The sequence below is a fragment of the Sinocyclocheilus rhinocerous genome, unplaced genomic scaffold, assembly GCF_001515625.1.
Source record: "Sinocyclocheilus rhinocerous isolate Xijiao unplaced genomic scaffold, SAMN03320098_v1.1 scaffold99, whole genome shotgun sequence".
Taxonomy (NCBI): domain Eukaryota; kingdom Metazoa; phylum Chordata; class Actinopteri; order Cypriniformes; family Cyprinidae; genus Sinocyclocheilus; species Sinocyclocheilus rhinocerous.
In genome coordinates this window covers 1199094-1208731 of record NW_015670981.1, presented here as the reverse complement: position 1 = coordinate 1208731, position 9638 = coordinate 1199094, and the positions used below count along the sequence as shown (strand labels likewise).

At 37.3% G+C, this 9638-nt stretch overlaps 1 protein-coding gene across 1 annotated transcript in view; it reads left to right on the top strand.

The window, feature by feature from the left end:
* LOC107734526 (E3 ubiquitin-protein ligase TRIM33) overlaps positions 1-9638 on the top strand; it is a 33999-nt gene that overhangs the window by 9467 nt on the left and 14894 nt on the right. Inside the window, exons 3-10 of the mRNA XM_016546502.1 lie at positions 205-352; positions 748-880; positions 1077-1193; positions 1357-1471; positions 4972-5118; positions 5843-5960; positions 6684-7003; positions 7170-7343. Coding sequence (XP_016401988.1) covers positions 205-352; positions 748-880; positions 1077-1193; positions 1357-1471; positions 4972-5118; positions 5843-5960; positions 6684-7003; positions 7170-7343 — 1272 coding nt within the window. The remainder of the gene's footprint in view (positions 1-204; positions 353-747; positions 881-1076; positions 1194-1356; positions 1472-4971; positions 5119-5842; positions 5961-6683; positions 7004-7169; positions 7344-9638) is intronic.

The window sequence follows — 9638 nt, the reverse complement described above, 5'->3', positions numbered from 1 at the left end:
GAAGTTTTGGACCCGAACCCGCTCGGGTCGGACCTCGGGTTTTCGAATCCAAGTGGACCCGTGAAGACCTCTAATTCACACCCCTAGATTAAATTTTGCTTTATTATCTTGCATGCAATCGTTCAACAGTTTGCATCTGAGTCAATAATTCAGTCTTCTAGACATTAGTTTAAGCTATGTCATCCTTTATTTGCTTTGTAACAGGTTTGCACCAGCTGTGAAGATAATGCCAGTGCTATTGGATTCTGCATTGAATGTGGGGAGTGGCTCTGTAAAACCTGCATTGAAGCACATCAACGGGTCAAATTCACTAAGGACCATAAAATACGCAAAAAAGAGGAAGTATCTTCTGGTATGTGCTAGGAGCTAATTCTTTTCCATTTTCAATTGCTTCTATTTGCAAGGCAGTTGTGATATGATTTTTTTTCGTTACGCTAAAAGATTCAGCTTTGGTCTAGTGGTCTTGTTGTAGTTTGAATTTTTCAGCAATGCTATGTTGTGTCTGTTTTGCACATTAAGCAGACTGAATCGTTGTACAGTTGCTATGGCAACAGGCAGAGTTTTGAGTGAGTCGCTCGCTCAGCCTGTACTGTTTTCATTAAAGCTAACCCACTTAGTTTCCCTCATTTTGATTGAGTTTGGCAAGAGGCATATGAGAACATATGGCGGTCATAGACTGAGAGAATTGAGGGTGGGGTGGAAGAATGAAGCAGCAAAAGATGAATTTGACTTTGGTGGTTCTTGCAGAATCGGTTGGGACATCAGGCCAGAGACCTGTCTTCTGTCCAGTACACAAACAAGAGGCCCTCAAGCTCTTCTGTGAGACATGTGACACTCTAACCTGCAGAGACTGCCAGCTACTTGAACACAAAGAACACAGGTCAGGCGGACCACAGTGTTTACAGTAACCACACACCATCATCATCTTCATCTGTATTAAAAATCTTCTTGCAATGTATGAAAGCGTTTTTGAGCAAGAAAATTAAATGAAGAGAGACCTAGAACAAAAACAGACAGAAAAACATAAAAGCACCATACAAGATTATATTCACCTCTTAACCACCTCTTTTTTGCAGGTACCAGTTTCTAGAAGAAGCCTTTCAAAACCAGAAAGGCATCATTGAGACATTTATGACTAAGTTGCAAGAGAAGAGAAACTTTGTGGAGTTTTCTGCATCTCAGGTGCAAAACAGGTAGGACATCTGTTGCATTTTTACCATCAGTTTTATGTGATGAAATATCTAGATCTTGTTTTATGTATTAAAGAAATGTGGCTGGACGTGATTGAATGCTTATTTTCAAAGCACTTTTTTTATGAGCCTTTTAAATGTATTTTGTTCCCTTTTTCCCCTTTAGGATGAAAGAAGTTGCTGAGACGCATAAGAAGGTGGAACATGAAATAAAAATAGCAGTCTTTACACTCATCAATGAAATCAACAAGAAAGGCAAATCTCTACTGCAGCAGTTGGAGGTAAGTGTACAGGCATCTAGAAGCCACAACTACTTGATTTCCTAAAGCAACAAATCTGAAATTCCAGTTTAAAGATGTTTGTACTGACAGCTAGGATATATAACAAATAACTGAGAAAATGGTGGCTGATTATGCACACACATATTTTTTTCATCTCATTTGTAATGCAAATGCTTTTTCATCATAATGCGCTTGACAACCGGATCAAATGACATGAAATAAAAATAGCAGTCGATCAATCTTTATAATAAAACATGGGTTTTAAACTTAGGACTCGTTACAGCTTTAAACAAAACAACTACCTATTTAAAAAGGAAAATTTGAAAAGCCATTTATGCAGAGGCACAGATAATTCAGTTTAGATGAAAGCATCTGCTGAATTAATGTAGATCATGTGATGCAAGTATATAAAAATTTTTGTTGATAAAGCTGTGTGACTAAAAATAACAACAAGCTTTCAAGTTGTCATGTTTGTGGTTTATGCATATTTAACACACGGTAACACACTTGGTTAATTAAATGATGCATGTATTGAGAGATGAAATCTGATCCTGAGTGGTCGCAGGTGATGCATTGGAGCTATATGGTAATTCTATATGTAAACAGTGATTTGTCTCAGCTGATCATTTGTGACTGGATCACCTGCGATGCATGTAATACCTAATGCAAACAAGGTCATTGTGTTTTTCTAGCAACCACCTTGTGTGAATCTTATCACATGCCATAGATCTTGCAAATTGCTTTGGGGGAAGCTTTACTGAAGGTGTGAATTGGAGCAAAACTGCTAGGGTATGAACAAAAGGACATGAGTTCAGAAATGGATGATGCAGGACAGAAGTATGAACCCCTCCGAGTGCGATTCAACAATGTATCGACATCTGAAGGACAAGAATGACATGTTCAAGGAAGAGTTGGGACACAGAAGACAGATGGTTTGAGAGAGGCCAAATGTGAAAATGCAGCAAATAGATTGCTGAAAGGGGAAGTGCTGTTTGTTAGATACCTACAACGCTGTCCTTCAGGGCTCAACCCAATTTAGCCCCAATTGGCACCTTTTACTGCAATTCACACCAGTCAGTGATGAATCGAGTCCCGCAGATGTCACAGTGTTTGATGTAAAATTTTCAGGGAGGCTTCACTGTTCTCATCTCATGACTGATGAAGCCATTCAAGTGTGGTGAAACTTTAAGCAAGAGTCCATGTTTACGCCTGATGTAGGGCCCTATGAAATCTGTTTAATTTTTTTCTTAACCCCCCAACAACAACCAAATTCTATTTTTTTTTTACTGTTTTAATTTTTCTAGATTCCGTTTTCATTTTTCTAGACTCTGTTTTAATGGTTAAATTAAAAATATGAATCAAAAAGCATGTCTAATTAATTGAAATCATGAAACTTACACAATTTAACAGAAATGTATTAAAAGTTTATCAAAAAATTCCATTTTTAAGGCCCTTTGGAATAAGTTTTATTTTTTTCTCAAATTCTGTGTTTTCCATTAATTTTCATTTAAGATTCCATTTTAAAGGTTTCATTAAATTATGATAATAATCAAAAGCATCTTTAATAAATTGGTTTTATTAAAAAAATATATTATAATTTTATTGTTTTCTTTTTTTTCAGTAATGCTGCGTTGTGTATTTATATTTTTCTGGTTAATAAATTCTGGTAAATACATTTTCTGTTAAATATTCCTTAAAAAATAATGTTTTAATAATAATTTTATTAGTGGTAGTAGCAGAAAGTACTATCATTACATTAAGTAGTATGTTTCTGTCACAGTTTCTTCAATTTAAACTGAACTGTGGCAACTGGATTGCTGTGAAGACCTTTAAGTTTCTGTTTGTATATGATATGACAATAGTTTTCTCAAAAGAAATGGTAAAATGCTCATGAAGTGACTCTTAGAGCAACTCTGGAGATTGTGTTCATGTACTCATATTTTGAAGCGGCAGAGGCTAAAAAAACTGCGAGGGTCACGCTCGCTTCAGTATGTGTGTAGTAAATGAAATCATGCATCTGCGCCATTCATTCACACAGACACGCAGAACATGCAGGATTCATATTTAAATAGTATTTTTGCGGCTTAATATTCAGAGACACTAGTCCATATTGTGTTTTTGATTTAAGTGTACTGACCTACTTTTGATTTATTCAACCCAAATTTGGCAAATTCCGTGACATTCCGTGTTGTACAGTAAATTCCATTGTTATAAATAGATTCCGCGATTCTGTCCGCGTTTTCCACATCGTGGAAATCAAAGGGCCCTACTGATGTTAACGCCCATCTCTGGTGATCTGATCACAAGTGGTCAGCAGAGACAGATACCTGGTAAAAACATGTGTCATTTGTGACGGCTTGTGAACAGATTTCATGTGGATTGTCTTCTGACTCCAGACGTCTGAAACTGCCCACATTTAATTTCCACTGACCTGAGAGCAGAACAGTGACATAACAGGCTACTTTAAAAAGTGACGTGACATGTGGCCAAGTATGGTGACCCATACTCGGAATTAGTGCTCTGCATTTAACCCATCCAAAGTGCACACACACAGCAGTGAACACACACACACCGTGAACACACACCCGGAGCAGTGGGCAGCCATTTATGCTGCGGCGCCCGGGGAGCAGTTGGGGGTTCGGTGCCTTGCTCAAGGGCACCTCAGTCGTGGTATTGAAGGTGGGAGAGAGCGCTGTACACTCACTCCCCCCACCGACAATCCCTGCCGGTACGAGATTCGAACCCGCAACCTTTAGGTTATGAGTCCGACTCTCTAACCATTAGGCCACGACTTCCCTGTTTTGATGTACTGGCGAGGTGCTACAATGAATAAAATTCTTCATTTTTAGATTTTGTTTAAGATGGATGGAGTATAAACTGTGAAAATAAAGTGTGCAACTTGACATACACGGAAACAGGATGTACATCTGAATGTCTGTCATATTACCACATTGTACATTTCAGTGTTGTTGGAAACTAAAACTATTAAAATCATTTTCAGTAAACAAAATAAAGCTGTTACAAAATATAAATATTAGTTGACAAACTTTTCAAAACACTTGAAAAAATTAAAACTTGCTTTGGGACTAAATAAGTTATAAGTACTTAAGCAAAAACTGAAATAAAAACAAATTTAAGATAAAAGGAATTAAGTAAAACAATCTAAAAATGACAAAAGTGCGTAACATAATTACTAAAACTTAAACTAAAATGAAAATGGAAAATATAAAAAAAGCCAATTATAAATACTTTAATAATAAAAAAACAATACTAAAATAACACTGGTGATTTGGTTGTGTTTTATCCAGTTTTGTTTTGCACTAGTCTAGTTTTTGTTGTTCTGGAAACTGATCACATTATCCTGCTTCTCTGCATGTGACGTTAATGGTTCCTGGTTTGGCATTAGCAAGTTCATAATTTTTAGGACCAGAATTTGTTTCATTTCGGTCATTCATAATATTCTTCTCTTCCCTCTTTATTCCCTCTGTCACCATGTAAAGAGTGTGACCAAAGAGAGGAGTATGAAGCTGCTCAGCCAACAGAGGGACATCAGCATCCTGGCCCAGCAGGTCATCCATGTGCTCAACTTCACCAACTGGGCCATCAGCAATGGAAGCAGCACAGCCCTGCTCTACAGCAAGAGACTGGTCAGCCGCAATGCTTATTTCTCTCACAAAAACACCTGTTTACTTTTCTTTTAGGTTCTGTTTTTGCAAATGTGTAATTTCAGTGTTTCCCACAGACTTGCACTCAGTGTGTGGCAGCACTTCCCCCGGGGGAAATATAGGCTATATAAATCAGCAGACGCAGCTGATTGAAAATGCAAATTCATTCTCTGCCAGCAGGAGGCGCTTTAGGAGCGTCAGAAATACAGCGGTTTCCCCGGTAACGGCTGTAAACAAAGCAGTGCTCCGCTCATAAACGCTGCTTTTTCAGGCATTATAGAAAAGTTTAAATGAAAATGACATTGAAACTTTTCTAAAGATACATTAATATACAAACACCCGCGCTGCGTTTTGACTTTGAAACGTGCAGAGCTCATGTTTATTCAACGATGTCAATGCATTTTGGAAAATCTATTTGTGGTGGTCAGTGTTGATATTGTGGCGGGCCGCCACAAATAAATCAATGTATGGGAAACACTGAATTTGTATTGGCACTACACCTTCCAACAATAACAGTTCTGTCTTTGGAGATGCCAATTATATTTCAAACAAAATCGCTTCCTTACTTTTAAAGGATGTTGTATAATCAGGGTCTGGACCTTGCTGAAATCAGTTTTTTAAATGACAAACAGAATTGCAATTATAGACTCTTCTCTCCTTTGTGTCTTTTTTCATTTGCTTTGTTTGGACTTTCTCAACACTGTAGATCACATACCAGCTGCGTTTCATTATGAAGGCCCGTGTGGACCCAGTACCTCAAAGTAACGGAGCAGTCCGCTTCTTCTGCGACCCCACCTTCTGGGCCAAGAATGTGGTTAACCTCGGTATTGACTCAACACTGACTAAATTTGCAGCTGAAATCTGTTTTTATAGCACACTGAGACTAAAGGCCCTTTCGCACCAAGTTTAAATTTTGATGCAGTAAACATGCATAACTAGATTTTAAAATTAAACATAGTTTCTGAAATATAATATTACAATTAATTTTATTATTTTATTTTATTACATTGTGGCTGAAATATCAAACTACAGTATATTATTTATTTTATTTATTTTAAAATTTTTATTTTATTGTTTATTTTAATTAAGCTCATCTGAAATATACTACAGTATTTTATTTTGTATTTAATTTTTTTTTTTAAATAAAAACATTGTGTCTGAAAAATCATACCGTGGCTGATTTTATTTTATTGCATTTTGATGTTTATAAATGTTAAAATTTAGCATTTTGTCATTTTATACTAAAGTATTTTATCTTATAAAATCAAGCATATAAAAATATAATATAGTATTTTATTATATGTTTATATATAATTTTATAAAATTAAACATTTAGTAGTATTAATAGTATAAAAAAAGCATACTGCATCATTTTGCATAAAATTAATAATTTTCTTCTGAATTATCATACTACAGTATTTTTATTTTTTATTTTATTTTATTTTGTTGTTTAACTTTCTCAGAGCGTGGCGTGAATTTAGACTTGGTGTAAACAGGCATTTATATGCTTTCAGATGCATTGATGCCGCCTTTCCTTTTTTGTCCAGGCAATCTGGTTATTGAAAAAGTGTCACATACTGCTCCTCCCCAAATGATGGTCAATCAGCAGATCTCTCCCAGTCACAACCACCCAGGTAAGCACTCAGGACAGATCAACCTGGCCCAGCTGAGGTTGCAGCACATGCAGCAGGCTGCAATTGCTCAGAAGCACCAGCACCACCAACAACAACAACAACAACAGCAGCAGCAGCAACAACAACAACAACAACATCAGCAACAAATTCAGCAGCAGATGCGCATCGCCTCACAGATGTCCCAGCATCCCAGACAAGGAGGTCCACCACAGATAACTGGTATACAGCAACCGGTACGTTAAGAGATTAGATCTTTTCTGCTTTCCATGCATGTCTGGTTTATTCTGGTCTAGCTGGTAGACCAGTATAGATGTGCTGTTTATTACAGTTTGTTTATTCCTGATTGTATGATTTGTTCCAGGACCAGGTTGTCATTTCTTCCTCTGTCTCTCTTTTCAGCCACCAAGGCTCATTAGTATGCAGGCCCTCCAGAGGGGTGGGGTTAATGGCTCCTCCCACATGTACCCACCTCATCACCTGCGCATGGTATCAACGCAGAATCGCATGCCTTCGGCACAGCCCCGACTCAACGGGCAACCGTATCCTATGATGCAGCCTCAGTTACAGAGACAGGTCAGTGCAGAGACTCCAGCAGGTCATATAGCAAAAACCCAAATTTTAAGATGTCACTTTCTTTTTTTTCACTGTTTTTGATCTCTATTAGAACAGAAGGAATGAAAGCAAAAGCAGTTGTTTTAAAATATATATATATTTTTGTTACTTAGGTTTGCAAAAGGAGGAAAATTTCCGGTAAATTTCCAGAACCTTTCCAAAATTTTCGAAAATTTCCCAAAAATTCTGGAAATTTTCTGCCTCGTTGCAAACCTAATTTTATTATGTCTGAAACATTGTGTCTAAAATCTCATGCTACATTATTTTATTATTTTTTATTTTTTACTCTTTATTTTTTTTTATTAAGCAATTATTGTGATTTAATGAGAGTGAGCATTTCTGTTATTGACACCAACTAAGCATGTGACAGGCTCCTGTAGGTCACATGACATAAAGCCAATAGGTGTGTTCGACTTAGCGCAGCGCTGCGCAGATCGATCAAAATCTGACATGAAGCAGTGCATGGCGGTTAGAAATTTTGTCCGACTTGACAAAAGTACTGCAAGAGCGTTTCGAGAGCAGCTGGCTGACTCAGCCGGCGCAGCTTTTTCAGAGCGACTGCTAGGGTTGGGTACCGAAACCCGGTACCAATATGGCACCGGTACTATGTAACCGGTATGTACTAGAACTGAATCAGAACGCAGATTTCGGTGCCTCATTTCGGTGCCATGCCTGAGCGATCGATTGAAATATTTGTTCTCTGGTTCTCCGAAACGGAATACACAACATAATGTTCTTTTTAGCAACGTCATATGACCCCTTTAAATTAAAATGCCTAAAGCTAAACTTCCCTTGTATTCACATTTCTAAACCTGTTGTCCAACAAAAGAGAACATTATAACCTTTTTACTCCACAAGACCAGTCAAATGCTTCCTTTTGTGATGTGATGTGGCTTCTTGTCACAGAATGAGGCAGAAAATATGTTCCATAGGCTACTTTAAAAAGAATACATCGATTAGCAGTGGATTATAAATATACTGAATTACGAAAATACCAGAGATGGCTTGAATAACACAGATAAACTATATTGTCGCAGTCGAGTGTTTATTGTCTTTGTTTTATCATTCAAAACGTTTATATGTTCTGTTTACTCAGTTACAGCTATAATAGCGAGATTTCCTGGAGAGTCATGAGTTCCGTTACTTCTGTGACTGGATATGTGGATTTTCCATGCGAGGGCGCCCTCTGGCGTCCAGTATGAATGAAACAGACATAATACACTCCAGCCTCACTGACCCTGAGGGGGGTCTGTACAGTTGAGCTCACAACGCCTAAACTCAAATCAGTTTCAAGCATGCTAACCATCTCTCGCTGTATTTATGATTTGGAGGCAAGTTTTTCTTTTTTAACAAGAGTTGAAATGAGGTTCTTAACCTTCAGAAAATGTCAGCCTCGGGAGGTTATCAGTTTTATTTTACATTTATGTTTATGAGGCCTGCATTTCTTTGCAACCCTGCTATCAAAATTTGGTAAACAATACGTGATCTAAATAGAGTTTAAACCATTATTTGTGTGGTTTTGTAAAATTGTTTAGCAATAAATATTAAATTAACAAAAGTAAATACGCAACATTTAAGAGGTAAACGGGAAATGTATTTTTAAAGGTATTGTTATTAACATATTACACATGCACCGTTCAAAATGTTTATTTTATTTATTTATTTATTTTTAAAAGTATCGATTTGGCACCGGTATCGAAAAAAACCCAAACGATACCCAACCCTAGCGACTGCAGGAGCGCTGATGATGACAGCTGTTTCACGATTGGCCAAATTCACCACATGACAACGGTGACGTGTGTTTCGGGTTTATTCTAACATCTTCAATTCCAGTACTGCTCACAAATCAGTGTTTTTAGAACAGTAAAAGCTTTTTTACAGTAGTCGCAATGTTATATTGAGTCACGTTTATCAAAAAAACACTGATAAAAGCATATATACCCCCACTTTATTGGTATTTAAATAGTATATGTTTATGTTGAACTTGATTCTTGAACAGATGGCGCTGTATTAAGCAGTATATAAAAAGTGTTTCTGTTGCTCATGAAAACGTTTCCGAAACGTCTGTGTATTTGACAAATATTGCATGTTATTCACTTCATCTGTGATAGAGTATGCAAACACTGCGAGAGCGTCACTAGCGGGAGCGGAAAGTGTCCGACTTGACGTCTCTGCTTTCAATTCCGCCCCCGACTGCAAGCGGCTACTCTCGTTGACTGCCGTCTGTAGCGGTGCTTCAAGTCGAACGCACCTAAT